At 43.8% G+C, this 25,129-nt stretch overlaps 2 protein-coding genes across 2 annotated transcripts in view; both read right to left on the bottom strand.

Annotated features, from left to right (window-relative positions):
• Positions 1–636: 636 nt before the first annotated feature.
• Positions 637–11,228, bottom strand: tshz3a (teashirt zinc finger homeobox 3a). Its single transcript, XM_027024149.2, has 2 exons — positions 11,166–11,228; positions 637–4,310 (listed from the first exon to the last, which is right to left on the bottom strand). Exons 1-2 carry the CDS (start codon positions 11,203–11,205, stop codon positions 1,303–1,305), a joined length of 3,048 nt encoding a protein of 1,015 aa, XP_026879950.2. The 5' UTR covers positions 11,206–11,228; the 3' UTR covers positions 637–1,302.
• Positions 11,229–17,425: 6,197 nt separating this feature from the next.
• The window catches only part of mtss1la (MTSS I-BAR domain containing 2a), a 28,687-nt gene continuing 20,983 nt past the window's right edge, over positions 17,426–25,129 (bottom strand). Inside the window, 16 exon segments of the mRNA XM_035525658.1 lie at positions 17,426–18,443; positions 18,445–18,703; positions 19,998–20,163; positions 20,418–20,567; positions 20,569–20,577; positions 20,853–20,987; positions 21,269–21,343; positions 21,450–21,520; positions 21,523–21,757; positions 21,759–21,803; positions 22,004–22,111; positions 22,200–22,357; positions 23,421–23,429; positions 23,947–24,021; positions 24,233–24,324; positions 24,480–24,564. Coding sequence (XP_035381551.1) covers positions 17,948–18,443; positions 18,445–18,703; positions 19,998–20,163; positions 20,418–20,567; positions 20,569–20,577; positions 20,853–20,987; positions 21,269–21,343; positions 21,450–21,520; positions 21,523–21,757; positions 21,759–21,803; positions 22,004–22,111; positions 22,200–22,357; positions 23,421–23,429; positions 23,947–24,021; positions 24,233–24,324; positions 24,480–24,564 — 2,168 coding nt within the window. The 3' untranslated portion in view covers positions 17,426–17,947.

Below are 25,129 nucleotides of genomic sequence, written 5' to 3'. Positions count from 1 at the left end.
CATCACTGATATAAATGCTTCCACGTAGGTATTAGTTTGGCTAGAGCATCTAGTTCTCACCAAAGGCATCATGTTGGAAGTCACATTACCCAGTCATATCTAACTCATGTCAAGAAAATGCCAGAAATGAGATACAGGTGTTATAATAATTAACAATAATTAAGATAATTGTAATTCTCATTAAAATAATAAATGGTTTGCATGATCATTATTGCCCAATACTTATAATAAATGTATTAAATTATTTCTAAATTCTGTATTAAGAAATGATCATTTTGATGTAATAAATCATGCATAATCTCAGACAACTCTAGATCAAACAGAAGCTCCTCCACATAATTTAGATGAGTCTGATGGTAAATATTGTAACATAATTTGCATAATTTGCTGACCTGAAGGAATAATGGAAGCCAAATGATTACGTATTCCTGCATTTATGTCTCCATATAGAACCAGATTCACGTGAAACCACACTGCTAAAAAATAACTATGAGGTTTTAAACTAAAAAAGAAATATTTTTATGGTGTCAAAAAGAATATAGAAAAAAGTAAAAATCGATATATTATTGTTACAGTAACTTTACTAAAGTTAACTTTTTTTGCATTTTACATTATTGAAATAAATTTCATGCTGTTTAATGGATTTACATTCTGGAAAAAATCAGATATTTACATTCTGGAAAAAATCCATGTTCAGTTATGGAGATACAAATAAGCTTATAACAAAAACTACTGACAGATTGTAGAAATTCTGTATTGCAAAAACAAAAGCAGACAACATCAACAAATGTTGAATGTGAAGCTCCAAACAATCCTTCTGAAGAAACAAAGACTACAGCACATTTAACGGACAAATACACACTAAAATAATTCAATAAAAGTATGACACATTTGGCAATTTTTAGAATGATGAGGGTAGCGTTGTATGAATGTACATGCCTATTTGAACTGTATAAACCCATCAATGCCAAGAAATGCATACAGATTAATGCAAAAAAGAACACATATTATTTTAAGACAGTATGTTGCGTATTTTGAGAACATGAAAGCAGAATTAAATTTAAATATCGCTTCATGAAGAGGCATTGTGAGAGAGAATTCTTACCAGATTATATTTATGATTTATTTTTTTACATTACAAGACACTTTTCTATTTTTTAATCCACCTATGATACACATCCTGTGCAAATTACACAGATTTATATTCTGTATATGTCAGTTTTTATTAACTACTGACTACATGAGATGCATTGTGTCATGCCAAGTCAGCCATGACCCTTAGATCTAATATTACAGTGCTGGCTATAACTGTTCCTGACCTGCACCATGTGAGGAAGGAGACAGGGAAGTTTTTTGGGATAAAATCTTTGAATCTCTTACAACCTTTTTATTAAGGTTTTTGCAAGAAAACTTTGCCAAGTCCCGCATCCTAAACCCAAGATGCGACTCGAGGTGACAGAGGTACGTAGAACGTGTCTGGATTTGCATGGCACATTCACTACAGAAGAAAACAGGGTGGCCAGAGTCCACATATTTGAGAAACTTGGTTCTGCCCGTCCGCCTCAGCTGGTATTTCACGTTGGCGAGCCAGTGGCTGATGGTGGTCATTGAAAGCCCAGTAACACGCGAGATGACCATCCTTTCCTGAGGGCTCAAGTCTGATATGACGTACTTTCCTCCAGATATCTGCCTGAGGCCGGATGTGAACTGGGCTTGCAGGATCAGTAGGTGCTGGAGGTTCCAGTGAGACTGCCTGCCTTTACGTTTGTGCACCATGGATGCATCATCTCCCTCATTGGGAGCAAGGACACCTTCGACCTCAGACCGCACAGCATTATGGGAAGGTGCTGCTGGTTTGGACTTTGGACATCTGACCTCTTGGACCTTGGTACCGAGTGGGTCTGACAAATTCCTTAACATGTCCGATATATCCGAGAGGGCACTCTCATATGCTGGACTCACAGGACTGCACATTATTATATCAGTTAAATCCGTCCTAGTCATTCCAAGCGCAGAAGAGTTCAACACCTTTCCTTGTGGCTGTTGAGAAGTGGTTGCAAAATACCTCCTTTTTTTGCCCTTTGATAAATCTATTGGTTGGTCTTTGTCAATGTGATGGACATCTGGATGCGCTGGCTGTGGCGGTGAGTCTGGAGGAGGCACTGCCATGATGGCTCTCTCTGTGATACTACTGCTCATGTTCAGGAGCATGGTCATCGGGTCCTGCGCTGACCTCACCGGTTTAGCCACTTTTCCTAGATGAAGATTCATTACTGTCTGGAGGGCATTTATTGGACTAACAAAGGGCTGTTTTGGTTCTGGGTTAGTATTTACAGTATTTATAGTATTTACAGTATTTACAACATTGTCATACAAAGCTAGCATAGAGGTGGGGTCCTTTTTGAAACCTTCTACACATTTTTTTGAACTTCTCTCATCTGTGTTATTCCCATTATCAGCAACCTTGACATCTCTGCTCTCTGATGCTTCATATCTCGCTGAAGTGGGCGAACTGGATGCTGATGATTTCATGTCAGCACTTGTAAAGGGAGAGTTTATGAACTGCCTTCGTAGGGAAACTTGCTCATCAGGGCCCTTCATCTGTTCCTCAACGAACTCCTCCATCACTTTCTTACCCAGTCCCTCCACAGCATGCGGGTTCCCTCCAGCTGAAGCACCACCAAGTGGAGGAGACTGCGAGATTAACATTTTATCTGAGGACTGAATCTCTATACCAGGTACCAGTTGTTTTGTAGAGGAAAGGTGAGCTGAATTGTAGAGGAAAGACCTTGTGTTCTTCCCTAGCTGGTAGGCAGCATGAATGCTTGGGTATCCTCCCCAGCTTGGGGTACCCTTCTGCGCTTTGGTAATGGCAGACGTAACGGTCTTTTCCAGTGACTTAAGGATGTCAAGGTTCAATTTTGGACTCTCCTTTAAATCTTCCTCAGTAAGGTAATCAAATTTTGAGGATATATTGTATCTCTCCTCTGCATCATTTTTATTTGCCGATTCTCTGCAAATTCCTTTTTTCATTGAGACATTCTCTTGGTTGTCTTCCTGTGTACTGTTCTGAATGGAACAATGGGTTAGGGGCAACTTGATGGTTTCAGTTGGTTTAGATGGACCATCTGTCTCTGTTCGGGACTTCTCATCAGTTGTTTTAGTTTTAGCTTCATCTGCTATTTGAAGAGAATTCTTGCCTCTGACAAAGTGACCTGTCAGCATAATGTGGGCAGTTAACTGATGTAAAGATTCACAGGAACTTCCACACTCCATACATCTCAAAATATGAGACTTGGTCACAATATTTTGGTCTGTTTTGGTAATTCCAGAAACATGGGAGAAATTATCCTTTACCTGAGGCCCTTTAGAGTGTTTTTTCTGATCTGTGGCATTAAATTTAGTGACGTCTACTTGCATGGGTGCCCTCTTCCTAAACGAGGAAATAACCTTAGCAGCAGTGATGCTTGTTCCGGGTTCTTTCAGAGGCACGTTCTGGTAGTGTTTGGTCTTGATCATGTGAACGCTGAGGTCTTGCAAGGACTCAAAGGAATGTCCACAGTACATGCAGCGTAGTACCTTCTCGGCATCCTCCTTTCCCTCCATCTCCAGCAGGGAGCGTTTGCGTGGTTTGGACCAGCTCTTGGCACCTTGTCCTACCTTCTCATGGTTGTCATCACGAAAGTGGCCCGTGTCGTTCATGTGAACTGTAAGATCGACCAAAGTATCATACGATGCACTACAGCTTTTGCAGTGGAACTTGCTTGCGCCAGTGAAGATGGACCCGTAGAGTCTAGCACTTTGGCGGTAAAGTTGAACGCTGCTGAAAAGATTTGGCTCTGTTGCTGGGTGATGTTTTTCAGAAACCTGTTGCAAGGTTTTTGCAATTGCAGACTGGTGCCAATCGTAGCAGCTGTCCCCAGGACTGCTACTGCTGTTCTCCGATGTTTTCTCTACACACGGCTGAGGATGCAAACTCAGTGAGGACCAGCAGGAGTTTGAGAGAAAACTTTTAGAAATGGCTTTTATCTGTTCCAGACTATCTGAACCAAACACGAACTTTGCGGTTTCTCCATCAAGACTGTCTTCTGTAGGCTCAGCTGTATTTTTGTTTGGGCTGCTTTCAGTATCTGACATTGGTTCATTTGGCTCATGATTGTGTGAATTGTAGTTAGTCTCAGCAGAGGAGCACTGCTCAGTCTTTGATGTTTGGGAGACGTCATCCCTCCTGAAGTAATCATGACCCATTGGTTTCTTCTCGTCAACTCTTCTGTCCTCATTTTGTCGAACTGTCTCTTTAACATCATACACTAAAAAAGGAAGAGAGAAACATCAGAGAAGTTCACATAGTCACATTTTTAAATGAGTAAACTCAGGTATGGTAGTTCTTTATTTTGTGATGTATGTAGTTTTCTTATGCAGTGGTTCTGTAAAGAACAATGAGGATACTTCTACCTGGTTCAAAGGGGCAATTCTAACACCAGTGTAATAGTCACATCATTAGGCAATAATTGACGCCATCGTCCACTGAGGATGGTTGATGGCTGACATGGATGTGACATATGTTGCACAAGCTCAATTAATTAACAGTATTTCATGTATTAATTGAATAGTCATTGAAAAAAATGTATTAAAAAAAAAGTATATAAAAATTGCATAGTACCTGTGTAAGAATATCTCTTACTTTTACTTATATATCACCCATTTATTCTCCTATTATATATATATATATATGGTTCAATTTCGATCAATTTTGATTTCTGAACAATGTACAGAGGGTTATTGAGAAACTGAGACTGAATGTTTTACTTCAAACTCTACAAAGCTGTAAAGTTCACAAAGCAGACTATTACTGAGAATATGCCTTATTCTATCCCAATGAACCACTTGGAGAATAGATATGCAGGAAGCTGCTTTTCCTTCTCACACATCCCCACGTCTGCGGCCCAACACACCTGTGCCCAGGTGAAAGGGTGACAGGAAAGGAAAATGCAGACAGATATATTGAGAGGTTAACGGGAAAGACACGGGACAGCAGTCACACTGAACCTCTCTTGACGCCCGCTCACCTTGGACAGGTGACCTGAGGCGAGAGAGGTGTCTGACCGATCTAAGAGGACATGGTCACTGCAAACCCCCTCCCCCAGTGTTTCTAGCGCCCACCAGCCGAGTGTCCCCTGGGACGGACTGTCCTTCTGCTTGTCCCCCACGACGCTGCCACTATGTCTCCGCACATGAGATAGTCGCTCTTTTGGAAGCCACATGAGCTTGCCCTTCTCTGCCCTTTCTATCCATTCTTGATTTGTATGCACCATTGTGGTCAAGTTGCCTACATCAGATTGTTTTCTGTTAGACGTGCCAGATATTTTGGCGCTAATGTGTAGCCAGTTCAGACGTGTCAAAACGTCCCCGTAATCCCTCGCCCTGTCTCGTCCTGATTGTACGTCCGAGATCTAACAGGACAGGGAGTGTTAAATCACAAATAGCTCTCATTTCAAATGATAATATACAATCTTGCGAGCCTGCGCTTCTCTCATTTAGTGTCTCACTACATGTCAGCCAGGACGCCTGCAGGACTGGAGCTTTGCGGGGTAAATGGCAGGTGCAGGCCAGTTTTATTCCCCCTCTAGATTTGGACTGTCACTAGGTATCCATTACCTGCCAATCTTCTCTGATCAGTTGCGACAGCCCTGATCAAAAGATGTCGTTTAAACTGCCTGACTTGGCATGGGTTCCAGCGTGGCTCATATAGTGGGTGAACCAGGTGTAAATACAATGACATTATCATTTTCTTGGCTCCTCATATCCCAAAGACAATTACAGTGACACCCAGAGGACTCCAAACACAAAATTGCTCTTTTCTCAGACAAATGTATTTGATCCCACAATTTTTTATTTTTTTTTTACTGTGATAAAGAACAACCACCCAAGACTCAAAAACGCAACTCAGATTACATTTGGATAAAAAATCTAATGATAAATATTTTTCATCGCACGATAAAAGTTATGTTGATATCAAAGGTAGACTTATAATTTCAAGTCCAGAAAGAAAGTAAAGAAAAAAGGAATGAACTCTTTTGAAAAATAATCAAAATTGCTGAACAATGCAATCAGAAAAAGGGTCCGTTATGAAGTTAAATGCAATTTTAATACATCTCAAGAGCGAACTACCATAAGCAATTATTCTCACAGGTCTGATTGACAACCGAGGTAATTTATTTAGTTAATAAAATGTGATGTGTGCAATGAGCTCTAACAAAAAAGGGAGAATTTACAGACATCCATTTCTTTTGATTTATGCAACTATTATGTCTGGTTTCACATGCCAAGTCATCGGGCCTCACACATTTCTAAAAGAATCACACTTAAAGCCAAGCAGAAGGATTCACTTAGTAGTGGCCAATTAGTCCTGCTGACTAAAAGGTTTATAGTGTGAAACACAAAGGATTAGGGAAATAAAGACACACAAAATCATTTGAATAATCACCAATCTCCGCTTCTCTCGCACCCAAAACACCACCCTGGAGATTTTACTCCTCTCCACTTGCAGGAAGGTGGAGGTTACAACATCCACCCAATATAGCTGACTTTGTAGTGACATTAAGGAGTATATAATAAAAATTATGCAGAGTGCAGTCAGTGTGAGATTCTTAGATTAAGGTACAACCCTACAAATCTGCGCTTTCCATCGATTCAAATCAACTACTGGACACACGGTTCAATTCAGTGCCAGAAAGACCCATTTTACCCACAATTCTTTTCTAAAGATGAAAGGATTTATGTCCCATGCTGCTGGAATGATAAGTTGGGCTGGGAATGAATTGGAAAACTGTTTGTGCCCGAGGTGATGCTAATGGAGTGATTTATCCAAGCAGAATATCAAGTCAGTAAGATTACAATCAGTCTTTTGAGTCATGACTAGATGACAGGCGTGTCCGAATCCCACTCAGGAATCTGCCTTGGGGTTTCTGTTTCCACAGGTGAAACGTAGACAAACTCCTCCACTGGGCCTTGGCTTCTCAGCAAGTCTTCAAGAAAATGAGATTACTGTAAAAAAAAAAGTTAAGTCTCCTACCCCCAAGTCTCCTATCACCTGGAGAAGCCAAATCGCAATCAAGGTGTCAACGGACAATATATCAATTCAAACGGAAAAGAACAATTCCTGGTAGATGGTAAACAAAGACTTCCATTGCTCTTTATTCTGCCGTGTCTGTCTACCTCGGTGAGGAACGCGTCAACCTGACCATTTACGGTAAAGTCAAAAACACAAAGTTCCATCTGCGCAGAAACTCTGCATGCCACAAAATGCCCTTTCAAGGGACGGATGTCTAATTATCACTCTGCATGCCTTTGATTCATTTTCCTCCCCTGACAACGGTGCGTCTGATCTGACTGAGCTGCCAAGGCTGACTGGCAGAGTTTGTGTGCAAGTCAAAGCCAGCAGCTGCTAAGATGATGGCCTGGCAACAAAAGGTTCTGCAAGATGGATTTCAATCATAATTCCTCTCTACAGGGAAAAGGTGAGTGGTGGCGAATGGAAAAATTAACATAAAAACAGGAAAAAAGCTCTCTCTGCTTCTGTCAAGCAGAGCTTTGGCCCCAAGTAACACTCTGTTAATGAGCTCACCCACTCCAAATGGAGTTCACACACACTGACACAGGCCCAGTGTCAGCAGGGAGTTAGTTTAGGCTAAAAACACGAGGCTCCAGAAACAACTCGGCACTGACCACCCGGCAGACAGCTGGTGTCTGGTAAAAAAGCGTGATAAAGAAAGGCCATCCATCATAAAGCACACATCTAAGGCTCAGTCTCTGCCTCGCTGACTCTCATGTTACAGGCTTACATGGCCCGTCTAAATAATATTCACCGTGATGAATGACCCCGTGAGCCTCCTACATCCCATTAATCTCCTTCTTTAGAGGCGCAACCGTCAGAGCTGCGGGTTCACGCCGAGGCCAGCCAAGCTGGAGTGATGCGTGCCACTCCGAGCCAGGAATGCACAGGCATGAGCACGTGCTTATATGAGCATGAATACACACACACACGCACACAGGCACGCATGCACGCACACACATGCATACCCACGTATGCACGCACACTCTTGCACACTTGCTCTTTCACTCTATCAACATGTAATATATATCTATTAAGGTCCGACTTTTTTTGCAGGGTCTCCCATGTCTCGCTGTCGCACGACAATCTCAGAGCTGTCGTCTGGATTTTCAGAACTGCTCTCCCTGCCCGCTAAAACTTAACCGACTGTGTTACTCAGCACCGTTTCCATTTTTCCCTTTAACAAGCTCCTTTCTCTCTCTCTCTTTTGTGGTACTTCTCTTCTCCTTCCGCTCCGCCCTGTGTGTCTGGAAAAGCGTGTGATAGATGACGAGTGTCAGAGTGTCAGAAGTACAGGGTGGATTCATGATTAACGACGCTGCTGAAAGACCAATAGACAGTTTGGCATGGCGCTGATCTTCTCCACTAGGGTTTGGTTTCTGGACCCCGGAGGGACAGACTGACTCACTTTCCTAAAAATGGAGACCAAATGAAACAGCACCTCCCTGGAGAAAGAAGACACATTCCTTTTCTGCAGAAGAGAAGACTGATGTCTCCATTGTCATCAAAGTGAAGCAAAGTCAGTCTCAGTCCACAATTATGAAGCTTTTGTGTAATGACATTTAGAAGGCTATGAGACAATAGGTGTGTTTAATTGGTGCTATATATATATATATATATATATATATATATATATATATAAATTTTTTTCTGATGACTTGGGACTATTTTTCTTTGTCCTGTTATTGTCCTGTCATAATGGCATCTAAAGAGTGTCTAAAAACTCTTGTAGGTTCAGGTGGGAGGGCTCTGTTCGGGAGGGAGGAGTCTATTCGGGTGGGAGGAGTCTGTTCACCTCTCCTCATCCTGCCATTATGTCACAACGCCAGAGCTGTCATGGCGGAAGTCAGTCCTGTGTGACAGAGCTCAAAAGTATAACGCACACGTCAGTCACCACAGGAAGCCAGGTCGTTACGCATATTCATTACAGACGCAAGGTGAACTGACCTACTACATCACTCATTGCACGAACGCCTGATGAATATTCATGATGTTATAACTAAGGATTAAAACAATCGTCTCTACTCCTTCAGAAACAGCAATTGTGCACATACTTACATAAAATACTAGACACACCAAAATAGTAACACAAACTTTAATGTCTGACTGGGTTGTGTGTGTAGAATACATCACTTTAATTCTGGTTTTAAGGTATTTTAGCAGAGCGGATATATAAACAGGTTTCCAGTGGTGTGGAGGCTGGTGGCCATGACTGCAGGCATGTCTGGTTATGTGACACGCTTTGTGATACAAAATGGTGGGTTGCTAGAACCACCCCTCTATGTCATCACCTCCATCATCAAAAAGCCACGTGTGCGTCACTCACTCACGCCCATCTGAGGGCTGCCTACCCGGCTGAGCCCCCGTGCGTCTCGCTCCCTGACAGGTGTTGACCCTACCCGTGGAGACGGTCCGCCAGGCTGGACTCCAGCCTCACAGCTTGCGTGGGAGTTGGATCAGACCTTCTGGGGAATATTTTGGTAGACTAGCCCTTAATAGCGTTGTATTTGTGTCTGATGAACTCACATTAATCACCCATGAAAGACAAGGCTGGAAAAACAGCACACAGCGCTTAAAGGGCTTGTAAGGTACTTTGAATGTGGATTAAACACACACGCATGTAGCTTAAAGTAGCTGGAGGTATCGACTCTTACAGCATTGGAGCGGCTACATTCCAGACAGGTACCAAAGCCAATTTTTCACCTGAAGTGCTACATTAGGTTAAAGTAATAGCAAAGCCTAGCAATAGCGGCTAATATCAAGTTTATTACATCAAAGCAGCCAAAACCTAATCTGACTTGGTGACAGCGTGTACTGCCTGTCATCTCCAGCCATTACAGCTGTCAGGAACCCATCAAATTTACAGCTAATTATATGTGCACTAACGAAGCTGGTAAAATAACTTTTCTTTTTACAAGGCTCCCCAAGGGAGGGGAGGAGAGGGGAGGCACTTACAAAGGGAAGGAACAGAGAAAGACAGCAACAGATACATGCAAACATTAGGTTACTAAACACCTAACAAACACCTACTGAACACCTTAAAACCTGCCAAACACCATTCCTTATCATTGTACTTTGTCATTTTTTTTCCTTTATAGTTGAGTATGATTTTTTTTAAATTCTAATATCAATTATAATTATAATTATAATAAATAATAAAAGCATTTCAGTCCTACTTATAAACCAATTTCCGGTGCTGTCTGATAGCCATAAAAATGTATAGATTACCACTGACACAATAAAAGCCCGAAAGGCATATGGGAAAAGAACGAGAGCACTCACGTGGCCTCGCGCTGATTGACCATTAAGGCCTTTGATGGATGAGGCTGTCACGAGGATAACAATTAAATCCAACATGAGACAAAGCTGTTCTGACAGGCCAGTCTAACGGAGCAAGCCATACCCTTCCATTAACCCCCCCACATTACACACACTTACTCATACACATGCACACACTTACACACACACACGCACGCACGCACGCACACACACACACACACAGAGGACACAAGCCTATTGTCAGATCTGTTTCCTTTAAATAACAGTGGCTGTTATTCGTTAAAACAACATTAGAAACTTTAAATGGTTTACGGCAAATAAACCAGACCAATCAGGGTTTACTTGTCATAACAGGACAACGTCTGCCCTATTTCGGAATTTTACTTATGCTATTTCTGAGTTAGTCTCGAAATAAGCGGATCCATTCGTAGTAATGAGCTGAGAGCACGCAGAGACCGTGCTCGCACCTCTCAGGGTAGTAGAGAGTTCCCAAGTTCTATCATTGAGAGTCTGATAATGTTATTATAAACACGTTATTATAAATAAGGTCTGGGGAAAGGTACACAGCAGGTGTGATCTGGCCCCTACAACCAGCAGGCAAGGCTAGGCGTATAAATGTATACCTCATTTGTCTTACCTTAAAAACTCAAACTTAACAGAGTAAAATGAACAAACAAGTCATGAATCTCTAAGCACAAACGTAGAAATCTAAAGAGGAAATACACAATCAAGCGAAAAATCATTGCAGCGAACGGAGCAGACGACAGCCTACCTGCCGCGCGCTTCGGCGTGTGCTGTTTCCTTCTGGGCATACTACTTCAAACCTCTCGCGAGCCCTGCAGACAGAATGAAGTGGTCTGCTCCTCTCCAACCGCGAGCCTTATTCCAGACCAAGCACTGGGCTGGCGCTGCACTGGCGAGCTCGCGCAGGTGACGCGCGCCGATCTGCGCTCCTTTGTTCAGCACTCACGCGCCCGAACTGTAAACGCACTCGGTGGGACCGTCACGCCTCGGAACGCGCCACGAGCTTGTCACGCCACTCAAAAGTCTGCAGTGGAGATTTGCCTGAGCGTGCAACTGTCGGGACACTCCCCACATCACATTTTGTGTTGCAACAGCACACTTGATATTGCAGACATTAAAACTGGGCTGACCGCTTTAATATTGAAATAGTCAAAGCGAATAAACAAACTTAGCTAGAGAGTATGGCATTAACCAATTTCAAATCATTTCACAAAACTCATTTTAAAAAATGCCTAAATGTGGATCAGCAATCACCGGGATCATCAATGTCAATGTCATACAATATGTTATTTACGTTTATTTGGGTTTAAGACGGAAAGAAACACAGTTTGCACGCCTAAAAATGCTTGTGACTAAAATTTGTGGGTTTGATTGTGATGGACGTGTAGCGGTTAATAAACACTGAATAGGATCCTGAATATTTAATGAAAGCTATTCGGACTGGAATTCTGGCTTCCTTTAACTACATCACAGCATTTCTTAATGCTTTGTTCTTTATTAACGTGTTTTGGTGTCTTTTAAGGTGGCTAGTGTAGAATAATTAAGATGTGGGGTGGGCCCTTTAACCCAGAGAGAGACTACATTCTTTAATTATTTACCAATTAAAGAATGGCAAATAATGTTACTGTAAGTGTTAAACTCAGATGCAGATCCTCTACGTTTAACATTTACAGTAACAGGTCACACCCAACCTACACCAAAGTCATATTAGTTATATTATGGTCATATGGTGTATTAGTAGTCTCAGAATTAAGATGGAGGGAGTATTACAAGCACTGCTATACACGATTAACAGAAAGTATGGCAGGCAAAACCCTAAAATTACAAACTGATTCAGCTTTCAGCATCCAAAGAATCTCACCTCGGTCTACATGAAAGTCCCTTCTCCTCGGCGCTCAAACAAGAGCACAAACGCGTGCAGGGAGAAGCGTGACCACTGTCCCTATTTCAGTCGGGAATGGGCTGGAGACTGAGAATCAACCCGAGCCATTCAGTAATCGATAACGACCCAAGAGGAGCACAAATACTGGCAAGGAAAGAGACACTTTATGTGCTGTCTGAACTGCTTATGGAGAGACAATTTCCGCCCTCAGCGGAAAAACTAATCCATCTTTATTGTGGAAGTCAAAAAGATAATGCGTAATTACTGGTGTGTAAGGCACACTGCAAAACGTAAAATGAGTTGAATTTGTATCATGAATTTTAATCATTGAATCATTTGATTATTTTTTTGCACTGGCTTTCTTATGTCCAGCAGCCAAAGAATGAACCACCTGCTCAATTACAAATTTTTACCATATTTATGTGGTAATGACCAATGCCAAGTCCCACGTACACGCTGAAGAGCTGCAGGTATGATGGTGACATTAGAGGAGCGTCCCCTGTTCTCCTCCGCGCACACACCTGTCACTACGCGTCTGAAACCAGAAGGGACATCTGCCAGCAGGATGCTGTCTTCCCAGAGTTCACAGCAGTGTGCGTTGGAACCACGTGTCCATCAGTGGTGTTGTGACGGCTCCGTTTGGCCTCCCGCCGCCCCTCGCTCAGCTCATGATTCCAGAGGTCCTCTCCTCTGGTTTGATCTGTGACAAGCAGGTGACCTTTCCCCCAGTCAAGTGTCAGGCTCTGTAGCGTCATGCTCTTGCAGTGCGTCAAAGCAACACGCCTCACCTTCAGCAGCTCGGGTTCGCGCAAGACAACCGCAAATCTCTTAGCGGGAGCCGATAGGAGAGGTTACGATGGGCTGACTGTTGCTAACAGAAGAGGAAAATGTTTGGACTCTTATTTTGATTTGAACTGATAATGCAAATTCGCAAAGAAGAGCCTTGAGGAGTGTAAATCTTTTCATGCTGATAATGATGAGAACTGCATGAGACCTGCATGAGACCTGCATGAGACATGCTAGTCTGCATGCCTTACCCTCATTGTTCAGAAGATACTGATGCCTTCTGTGTGTATAAATCACACAAATAACTCTGAAATCCTGAAAGTTTCAGTTCTTCTGCGCTCTCAGCACCCAAGAGCATGTAGACGGCTAAGGCACATAGTTCTGCACAGACCTTCAAAGTAGAGTGATGGATTACGCCTAATAACTATATTATTCTGTTTTACTATATTGTCTTATGGCCTTGATGAATACTATAAGGAGAGTTCACATGCAGCACAGTGAGCCACACACACACACACACACACACACACACACACACACACACACACACACAATCTCTAGGCAAAAGCCTAAAAAACCATTTCACTGCGAGTTATACTGTGTATGACTATGTATGTGACAAATAAACCAAACTTGAACTTGAAAGCTACATGCTGTAGTGAATATCGTTGCATGCCCATAATGTCGCCATAGAAATTAATTTTTTTCTTTCTTTCTGAAAGGATTGCATTAAAGACACACCCATTGACAACATTGCATAGGTAATTAAATCTTTGTCTTAAAATATAGATGTGCAGATGGAGAGTACAGTAAAAATGCAAATCCTTCACCTTTAACCGCCTGCACGTTTGACAGTGACGCGGGTTCGTGCTCAGGTAGGCCCGTTGTGGGTTGAGCTCCGCCAGGTGAGGGGTTGCCAGGGCCAGTATATGGTAGCACTCCCACCACTGGCAGGTTGTCAGTGGGAGATGTGTGTCAGCCTGTCTGTGGGCTGAAGGATGACCCTCCGGATTGCCGGGGCTGCTCCAGAACTGCCATCTGTGTCTCTCAGCGCTCGCTGTGACAGCAGGACACCATGTCTGAGACACATCAGCCTTGTCTACAGGTAGGTCTGCCTTGCGTGCTCATGTCAAGAGGGGGGAGGGGGCAGATGGGTGGGTGTGTGTGTGTGTGTGAGGAAATGTGTCCTTCTCTCTCTCTAAAGGTGTGTGAACATGTAAACAAGATGGAAGGGTTTGTTGTGAAAGGTGTCTTGATTTGACGTGACAAGCACATGCAAAAATCATAATGTAGTAGTGTGTTTTTCTCTGGTCTTGTTGCGTGTTTTGAGAGTTTAGCATGGTGTGATGGGGTTGAAGGCTTCAAGGTTACGTGTTTGTGTTTGTAATAATGAAAGGTGCGCGTAATGAGCTTTTGGAGGATATTTTTCACTGCATATCCTTCATCTATGACATAAATGCATTTTGCAATTAACTCTCCTTGTTGATGGGCAATTTAGTTTGATGTGCGACTGTTTTAGAGGGCAAAATATCTATCAGTTTCTCCGGAGGAAGCATACAGCACATATCACCCACACTTTTTCATAATACATAATTTTGTAAAACAAAAAAAGTTAAGTAGTTATAAAGACAGATGAGATGGGAAGAGGCTTATTTACTTTTACTCCACACGAACCAAACAGGAGTGGTGACTGATCTTCAGTAGCAATAACTTGTAATAGAAATTTGAGGAAGAGGATCTGATTATGATCTGATTATGAATTGATTATGAACTGATTATGATCTGATTATGACTCGGATTATGAACTGATTATGATCTGATTATGACTTGATTATGTTTCTGATTATGATCTGATTATGATCTGATTTTGCCGTGCATAATAAGTGTATGGTTTGGAATGCTAGGATTTTCTAACACTACAGTTACCATACGATCACAGCTGCCCCAGTGCTGTATGTCTTACCTGAATTCCCACACAAAATGTGTATTTATTCATGATAGAAAAAATATGCATAATCTTGAGCTGGTGAATAAATAATATAATCCAGGAGTTTCATTTTAATATAAATCTGGAAATGAGTGACAGAATTAGCATTAACCCATACCTCCACAAGTTCAAAATGCAGACTCCATTTTTGCATGAAACACCAAAAGTTTATAGTCATGGTGACTGGAAACTGGTCACTTAAAGAGATCACATATCCACCACACCAAACTGGTCTGTCTATTCATCTGATAAACAATTCTTAAATAGGCTTTGATCGGGAAACCAACAGCGGCCCAATTCACAAACATACCTCAACAATCCACAACTCGGTTAACCAACTTTCCCTCATTTCAGAAGGTGTGCTGGAATGCAACAATAAGGCTTAGGAATTATTACTTAGTAGGAGACAGAGATTCTCCCTGATTCTCGTGTGCTTCTGAAATAATACCCCTCTGGAGTGGACTCCTGTGGTCCCTACAGAGCTGCCATAGCTGAATTCTCCAAATGGCCATTCTAAGATCATTCAACATGCTTGTAAAATCCTGAAAGTATCTGTGTCATGTTAATGAAACACAGTGTAGCAGAATGCTGTATCATTGCAATCTATAACACACACACACACACACACACACACACACACACTACGCTGAGACTTGCGGTCTTCGTTAAACATGTTATTGGTATCCATATCTTGCTCTTGTTAATTCACTTTAAATCAAACAGCATTTTTGTATAAGTGTAGCTTATGAAAACAAATGTATGAACCTGTCTGAACACAGACTGCGATGGGATGTTAATCGTTCATACTCTCTATCTGCACGCGACGAAGTACACTTTAAAAAACAAACACATATATGCATCTACGAAACAATTGTGAATCATCGGGAAAACATGACTGGCGCAGACTAAAGAGGATGCGCGAGGCTCCGTACGGATGGGCGACAGATCTGCGTGCTCAGCGCTGTTGTCTGCAGTAATTCATCACGGCTCTCTTAAATATTGAAAGCACAAACATCCGTCAGCAGCCTTCTGTCAATGGCGCTGCTGCTTTAAAAGAACACCAGCATAATTTTCACACCAGGAGCCCGCGCGCCGGGCCACTGACTCCTAAATGCACGTGACGCGCACATTGGCTCAGTTAGAACAAAAGCGGAAACAGTGGAGGAGCGACTGCAGCGCATTAACACCAACGCGTGTTGTTTCTCTAGCAAATGTGCTTTATATCACTCGCGTGGCACAGACGCGCTACCGACAGGACACCATTTTCACGCGGGGGATAATTCGCTCATTCGTTCCTCCGCTGTGAGGGTTTGTACTGGCTCCTTCATGCGGAGCCACCGCGCGCCAGGGTTGTCTCGTTTGCCAGTCATGTCCTGCATTTGCACCGGACGAGCGCGGACGGGCAGACGAGTGCGTGCGTCACGTACAATGACACGCGTGCCCACTTCGCTGCGCGACTGTCGAGAGAGCCGAACGCGTGACCTGGCGGACAGCGCCCTGGCCCTCTCTCAGCGCGTGAGTGAATGACGCTCCTCATCCTCACAACCTCCAGGAGCTTATGACACCAGTGACACTTCATCGCCACGATGGGCCCGAGTGCACTTACGACTCGGTGTGTTTGGCCTGCAAAACAGCATTTCATCACTCAGATCTGAACCGAACTGAAGCCTCTGTTTCTTCAGTACGATTATGTTAACCCAGCAGTTTGATTCTAAATGAACATGTTTAGGATGGTAGTGTCTAAATGTTTTAACTGTACATCACTCAAGAAAGACTAGTATTTTGACAAGTAATCAGAAGGTTGCTGGTTCAAGTCCCACCACCAACATGGTGGCTCAGTGGTGAAGGTACTGGACTAGAAATCAGAAGCTTGCCAGGGTTGCATCCCTTGAGCAAGACCCTTAACCCTCAATTACTCAAGTAGTGCTCAGTCAAAATTGTAAGTCGCTTTGGATAAAAGTGTTTATAAAAGATAAATTCCATAAATGTAAATGTAAACAGCCACGACAGCTTGAGTTTAGCATAAAGTCACAATCAACCACGCGGCCCTGGCCACACTGAGAAAGCACTCTAGCGCCCTCTGCTGACCAACCTGAACTAAGAAAAGGCTATTCCCATCAAATACCCAGCACATACGTACAGTAACAGTAAGTAAATAAATTGCGCGAATCTGACCTAAGAGAGTTATTCACACTGAAAATTATCTATTGGACATTGATTTCACACAAATGTGATGCGTGCATCTGTGTTGTTTAACGACGCCTTAAGTTCAGACATTTTATTCAGTTGAGCACAGGTACTCTGGTCTAGTGTTTTCAGCAGAGCGCTTTCAGGACAATAATCAGTAGTCACGTGACGTTGTGCGACACAAGGCCAGGTTTATTGGGCAGTATGTGCTCTGTTTACATGGGCCCCTCTGAACAAGGGCAGGCTACTGTGGTGCTGTTTGTACTTAAAGCAACAGCTTTATAATCAACAACAAAACACTTTGGTTTTTTACACTGGCTAACACGGTAGACGAGAAATTAGTCAAATGAGCTTTACCCCAGTTACAATTGAGTAACATATGATTAGCATAGTAATTACAAATCAAAACTGACGTAACTAGAATGTAAATATGCACATTAAACATACTTTCATCACTCGAGCTGTTAAAAGTCCCATTATATTATGCCTTTCCAGTAAATGCTGCTTCAGTTTTGTCAACATCCCTACAACAATAATGGTCCATACAGGAAGCGGGTCATACTCATCACATTACACTGATACTGGCCTCTCACTGCTAGGCACCAATTCATGAACAATCCTTAACAATTCAGTTCCCACTCTGCAGAGTCTAGATGAATTGCACGGACATGGAGACAGCCCAGTTCAGCTACCGTGTAATCCTGGGTGCAGACCTGTCACTGCACACTGTTTTCCTGAGACGCACCCCCCTGCGGATGGTCTTCAGAATGTCCTCACCCTCCACGGCAGTCGGCGGCGGGGCCGGTGGTGGCGCCATCTGGTGGCTGATCTGGGTGTTGGCAGTGAAAGGGGATTGGCCGTCGCCCAGCGCCCGAGCACTCGCCACCAGTTCTCCGATCTTCTCCACCAGGGTGTGGCGGTTGGCAGCCAGAAGCTGGTCCTCCTCTGAGCTGAGAGCCACGGCGCCCGGGCCCCACGCCTGACTGGGCAGGCTCATGCGCTGGGGGGAGGCTTTGTAGTCCTGGACCTCCAGCGATTCGTCGCTGTACAGACTCTCCTCGCTGCTGTTGTGCTGTGGGGGGGCAGCGGGGAAGCTCGGGGAAGCCGGCGCAGTGGGGGTCCGAACCGGGATGATGGGAGATCGGATGGGGATGGGACCCACGTTGACGGGGTGCGTCTCAATCGGTCTTGGAGGAGGGCGTTAGGCGGATTGTGGCTGTGCCGGAGGAAATGACACCTCTGTCTCTGCCTCTGCCATTGGTCACCCCCTGGACAGCCAGGCCTCCAGGAATGCCGGCTGTACTCGCTGGCCTCTTGGTCTGGATCATACGTCGATAGTTTTGGGCCAGATTGCTGTTGCGAGGTACAGTGCAGGACTTGTCAAAGTCTGAACGGGCATCGGTGTCTGCATCTCCATTCATGAAGTAGGAATCATAGTCAGAACCTGCGGACAGAGGGAAAGGGCAATTATGAGCGTTAATCCAGTCTCTGTTAATCCAGTCTCTGTTAATCCTGACTCTGTTAATCCAGTCTCTGTTAATCCTGTCTCTGTTAATCCAGTCTCTGTTAATCCTGACTCTGTTAATCCAGTCTCTGTTAATCCTGTCTCTGTTAATCCAGTCTCTGTTAATCCTGACTCTGTTAATCAGTCTCTGTTAATCCTGTCTCTGTTAATCCAGTCTCTGTTAATCTGACTCTGTTAATCCTGACTCTGTTAATCCAGTCTCTGTTAATCCAGTCTCTGTTAATCCTGACTCTGTTAATCCAGTCTCTGTTAATCCTGTCTCTGTTAATCCAGTCTCTGTTAATCCTGACTCTGTTAATCCTGACTCTGTTAATCCAGTCTCTGTTAATCCTGACTCTGTTAATCCAGTCTCTGTTAATCCAGTCTCTGTTAATCCTGACTCTGTTAATCCAGTCTCTGTTAATCCTGACTCTGTTAATCCAGTCTCTGTTAATCCAGTCTCCATAATCCAGTCTCTGTTAATCCTGACTCATAGATACGTTTTATGGGTGAATATTGCTGTTCAAATCAATCAATCAGTAAATCAATCAACTGATTTACAAGAATATAAGGCTAGCCTGCCCACAGTTTCATGTACATTTGTATATACAGCCAAGAATGTAACATCACATACACTGTACAAACATGGTCTAATCCAGAGAGATTTAACAGTTACCCATAATACATGTATACACAGAATATATAAATAGGGTTATAAAAGCATGGCTATTTTTACACAACTTTGCACAAAGTATGACAAATATTTAAGACTGTTAAATGCTGAAAATGTAAATGTAAAATGTAAAATGTAAATGTAAATGTAAAACGTAAATGTAATGTGTTCTATAGATTGTGGTCCATGACAGTGAAAGATTTGCCTCGTGTAACCAGTTTAGCCAAGTCTCTCAGTACATACACTCACCCAAAACTGGGGCACCTCAGAAGGCATTCTAAAATCATTCTAAATTAATTGTAATATTTCTGGTCATATGTGTAACCCTGTCTCATTTTCCTATGATAGAGAATATTGTGTGTGTGTGTGTGTGTGTGTGTGCGTGTGCGTGAGCGTGCGTGCGTGAGTGTGTGTGTGAGTGACTGTGTATGTGTGTGTGTGTGTGTGTGCGTGCGTGCATGCGCGCGTGTGTGCAAGTGCGTGTGTGCGTGTGCGCGTGCGAGCGAGCGTGCGTGCGTGTGTGCGTGTGTGTGCGTGTGTGTGTGTGTGTGTGTGTGTTACCATGATAGGGGATAGCATCCTCAGAGCAGGACGGGGTAGTGGTCTGTGTGTTGTAGCCACTAGAGTACTGCAGTGAGTCACAGCTGCTCTTCTGCTGTTCCAGACTCAGACCACGAGTCAAAACCATCGCCAGCTCACTGGCTGCAGACACCATTGGTTTCCCATGCTATGGAAAGGAGAGGAAGAGAGAGAGAAACAGAGAGGGAGGGAGAGAGAGAAACTGGGACACCATATTTTATATTTGCAGATGCTATTCTACAGGTTTATTCTACAGCAGGTTTATTCTACAGCAGCTGGATATTTAAGACTAATTCAGCTCTTAACAGATTGCTGGCTTTTGACCAATGTTTTCTGTTTTTGTGAGAAATGCTGCTTCCTGAATAAACTCCATAATGTACTTTAATTTTCTTTTCTGTTCACCTTCACAGTGACATGTGCAGGGAGTGCTTTAGCCCTGTAGGGCTCTTCAGGGCGCATCACGCCATTCCCTCTCACACCACTAGGGGATGCTGTCGCGTCGCTGCTGTGCTGCAGAAGGGCCCCAGACTGCTCAGAGAGAGGGCCTTTAGACCCAGTCCTGCTGCAGAAATACACACAGGGACACATGGAAACCAAACCACATATGAACCCGTCTGCAGCCCGGCATCAGTGGGTAGACATGACATCAGTTATTAAAGTGTCCTGTTAAAAGATTTGACTGACCAAAGCAAATTGTGATGGTTAAACCGTACCAAAGGGATGAGTAATTAAATGGAAAGACCAAACCAAAATGAACCAAAGAATAATGTGTATAAAGCATAATGCAATACAAGAACCTAAATAAAAATTGATCAACAGGTCAAAATGAAAACAAACCTTCCAATGCAGTGATGTGTGTGAGGGGGAATTTGACCCAGGGAGGTAATTACAGGATGCAGAGGCAGGAGCTATTAAAGATCTGGTGGCGTCGTTACAAGGGTAAGCTGGATGGAAGGTGTCAAAGGAGCCAAACTGTGGACACGGAACGACATTCAGTCAGATGGAGAGAATATTTATGAAGGATAGCTTTTAATGAGCTCAGCAAGACTGCATGCAAGTCATACACAAGCAGATATACAGGACATGTGTGAACACTGAAGGCAGGCCTCTCAGATGGACTGAGAGCAGCGAAAATGCAGAAACTGATGGAGAAGTGCCACACTAGTGGATGGATGTATTGAGCAGTGAAATGGTGTCACGGGCGAGGCGCTGAGAAGTGAACACTAGAGCCTCGTACGAGGCCCCGTGCTTACTGGCGTGGGAGAGCTGCACTCGCTGACCATCTGGTACGTCTCTGATGCCTCGGATGACACAGAGCTGGAAGACTTCTGTGGAGGGAGAGGAGTTGGTTGTGCACAGTCCAGTGGACATTAAAGTCAACTCTGTCAGAGTCAAACCTGTATGTGGCTGTAAGCTCGTGAGCTGGTTAGTCACCTGACTGGTGATGTCTGAGGGCATTGGAGAAGGAGGCTTGGAATGCACGTTGGCATCTTGGGAGTTAAATCAGAATCATGCGAGGAGACACTGCCTAGGCGATGAGCACCCCCTGGTGGTGGATGCACCAAACTACAACAAATAGTAAACTCGTTAACAGTTTGGTAAACTGCCATTTTGGAATGGTCTCTTACAGGGTGTAGTTTCTTCCCAACCTGACTAATGCTAATTCCACCTTGTGGATTGTGGTGTACCTGTTTTAGGCTGTTCTTCCTGGAACCAGCACTGCTGGGTGAGGAGGGAGGAGTCCTGGTAGGACCAGCTGTAGTCGGAACACTTCAGGTCCAGGATCACCTGGCAGGTGAGCACTTACGTTACGAGCAGTGTAAAACACTCCAGACTTCCTCTTTTATTCCGGCCTATATGTATGTTAGTGGGTATTTGTTATTTCATTATTTGCTTATTTATTGGTTTCTGTATAAAGCGCTTGGGATCTCAGACTCAACACGAATAGTACGTCTGTGCACATTCGCAGTGTGTGTTTAAGGAAGCACCTGTTCACTGGCGTCTGGCAGCTTGTGCGGGTCTGTGGCGAGCACAGTGAGGTCATCAGTAATGGCCTGGAGGTGCGTAACCTCCCCCAGCATGGCGATCTCTCCATTCTGAGAACCCACAGTGCACACAATCACCTCCAACGCCTTGTACGCACTCACGCAGCATAAAGACTCGTTATGCTCATTATAGTCTTACCACCACGGGCTGCAGGAAGCCGATGAAGGTGCAGTAGCGCCCCCTCTCTTCCAGGAGGGCTCGGCGCACCGCCTGCTTCTCCGTCTCCTCCATCAGCAGGTACATGTCACTCACGTCCTGCTTGGCACTGTCTAACTGAGGCTGCAACCCTCCCCGACCTGAGAGAGAGACAGGCAGATGGAGAGAGACAGACAGATGGTGAGAGACAGACAGAAAAAGACAGAGAGAGGCAGACAGAGACACAGAGAGAGACACACAGAGAGAGACAGATTGAGAAACAGAGAGAAAAAGACAGAGACACAGAGAGAGACACACAGAGAGACAGAGACACAGCGAGACAGACAGAGAGACAGACAGAGACACAGAGAGACAGACAGAGAAAGACAGACGGAGACACAGAGAGACACAGAGAGAGATAGACAGTGACAGAGAGACACAGAGAGACAGACAGAGAGACAGACAGAGACACAGAGAGACAGACAGAGAAAGACAGACAGAGACACAGAGAGACAGAGAAACACAGAGAGAGATAGACAGTGACAGAGAGACACAGAGAGACAGACAGACACAGAGAGAGACAGACAGAGACACAGAGAGACACAGAGAGAGACAGACAGAGACACAGAGAGAGCCACAGAGAGACACAGAGAGAGACAGACAGAGACACAGCGAGAGACACAGAGAAAGATACAGAGAGATATAAAAGCAGATGAGATAAAAAAGAGAAAAAATAATAATCACCCTATCATGGAACGCGATTTCATCATGACAGTCATTACACAAAAGAGTTTGACCTGCCGAGTGGGCGACGGTCATGATAAATGAGAACAGATGAAAGGATGCTGACACAGATGCTCCTCATGAGATCACTACACCTGATGATAATAGATTTTGGTACAGAATATGAGGCTGACCACAGAACTCTCAGCTCCCACGTGGGAAACACCTTCGCTAACGCACACAAAAGACTCGGACACTGAGGAGAAGCCATGGACCCACACAGCACCAGCCTTTAAAAGATCCCACAAGTCCCTGCAGCAGAGCCGTTCGATGAAACGTAAGCATGCTGTTTCTGAATGGTGGAAGGTGGTAAGAACTGGAGACATTTCCTGAAAGTGTCTTTCAGGGACTCTACAATACACACAAAATGTCTGGACATGAATGAGTCTACTGGCTTCAACTAAATACAGTAAGGTGAAATGCTACCGGTTTAATACATACCTGGAAGTTCTAATGTTTAAAGTGCACAGGTCAAGGAAGCATGAGAGAAAGAGATAGAACAGTTGCAAAAGTGAGGCAGGACACAAGCAAACGGAAGCAAGTTAATCTGAGTACAGAAACAAGCTCAAAACACACTAACAATATTTTACCATCAATCCCTGGACTAAAGATGAATGATACCTCCACCAGATGGCACTATTGAGAGGAAGAATGTCTGCGATATTGAGAGGTAGCTCTCTGTCCCGTCCTTATTTCGATTTTTAACCTGATTCCTCACACCAGCGAAAAGGATCTGAAGTCTCCCTGACTATAATCACGATGTAATACTCAGCACGTCGACTACACCAGTTCCCACGAACCAACAACCGAAAGAACAGAGAGACAGTTGCGATGATAAACGGGAGCAGGAGATTCAGTTGCAGATTGATTCAGATTCAGATTGGTTAAAATTCAGATTCAGATTCAGATTTAGACTGATTCAGCTTCAGATTCAGACTAATTCAGATTCAGAAGAGTTGCGTCAGACCTTTCCTAGCCTTCTTCTGCAGCTTCAGAGTGTCGGACGACTTCTTCTTGATCTCCTGCCGAGATCGCTTGTACTCTGAAAGAGTGGAAGACAGAGAGAGAATTAATATTTGATAAAAACAAAGCCATCACTAGCATTTACCCAAAACAACTTACAATTCTGACTGAACACAACTTGAGTAATTGAGGGTTAAGGGCCTTGCTAAGGGACGCAACCCTGGCAAGCTTCTGATTTCTAGTCCAGTACCTTCACCACTGAGCCACCATGTTGCTGGCTTTGGCCGTACCTTTGGCGTGGTCTTTGTCTAGCAGAGCAGTGCTTTTCTTCCATTCCTCTACCTTGTCTTGGAGTGGCATGATTAGCTTGTCCATAAGAGCACTGGGTGTGGTAGAAAAGTACAATGATATGAAAATGAAAGCACGCTCAACATCTATTGGTCCTCGCTCTCAGAGATGACCAACAGAGGCAAAACGTAGCGTCGTTGACCGAAGGGTCGTGGGAGCTCGATGCCCGAGTCAGGCTTTGTCACTCACTTGGTGAAGTGTCGCAGTTTGGCCTCTATGCTGCGCTGGCGCATACACATTCGCGTCAGCGCCGAGCCCACGTCCCTGGTAGCACCTGGAAACACAGGCAAATCGTTGTCATTGTGGCCTAGACAACCAACAAGAGCCCAGAGATGGAGCCGAGATTGGACCTCGGATAAGATGAGCAGTGTGTAGGATACACAGAGAGTCAGTATAAACACACCTGTACTGAAATAGATCTTCTAAAACACTGGGGCAGGAGTTATTCTTCATTGTTGCAATTAAAAGTTATTGTCCTCCATACACAGTTATATATAATATTTTAGTTACCATAATATTACAGCCTAATTTATGTGTTAGACATCAAATTGTTAAAAGACATTGTAGTGTTATAAGTTACTCTAGACAAGCATCTGCTAAATGCCGTAAATGTGCAACATTCAGAGGTAAATGAAATTTGTTAGTAAATAATAATAAAAACAAAATGCATCTCTTTATTTATAATCATTTCTGAATGGTTACATAATTTTTTCAGAGCATTACACATATTTCCCAAAACCCCAAAGTTCTTAACCATACAAACTATTCTCAAAACCTTACACCTGCAGATAAAAACTCACATTTGCCTGAAAAACTGTACACACACTCCACAAAACCAC

The sequence above is a fragment of the Electrophorus electricus genome, chromosome 4, assembly GCF_013358815.1.
Source record: "Electrophorus electricus isolate fEleEle1 chromosome 4, fEleEle1.pri, whole genome shotgun sequence".
NCBI classification, from domain to species: domain Eukaryota; kingdom Metazoa; phylum Chordata; class Actinopteri; order Gymnotiformes; family Gymnotidae; genus Electrophorus; species Electrophorus electricus.
This window is presented reverse-complemented; position numbering and strand designations above follow the sequence as displayed.

Excerpts from the sequence above, each read along its gene's own strand:
- tshz3a (XM_027024149.2), bottom strand. The coding sequence starts at position 11,205 with ATGCCCAGAAGGAAACAGCACACGCCGAAGCGCGCGGCAG. Across the intron at positions 4,311-11,165 it reads CACGCCGAAGCGCGCGGCAG|TGTATGATGTTAAAGAGACA; the intron begins GTAGGCTGTCGT and ends TTCCTTTTTTAG.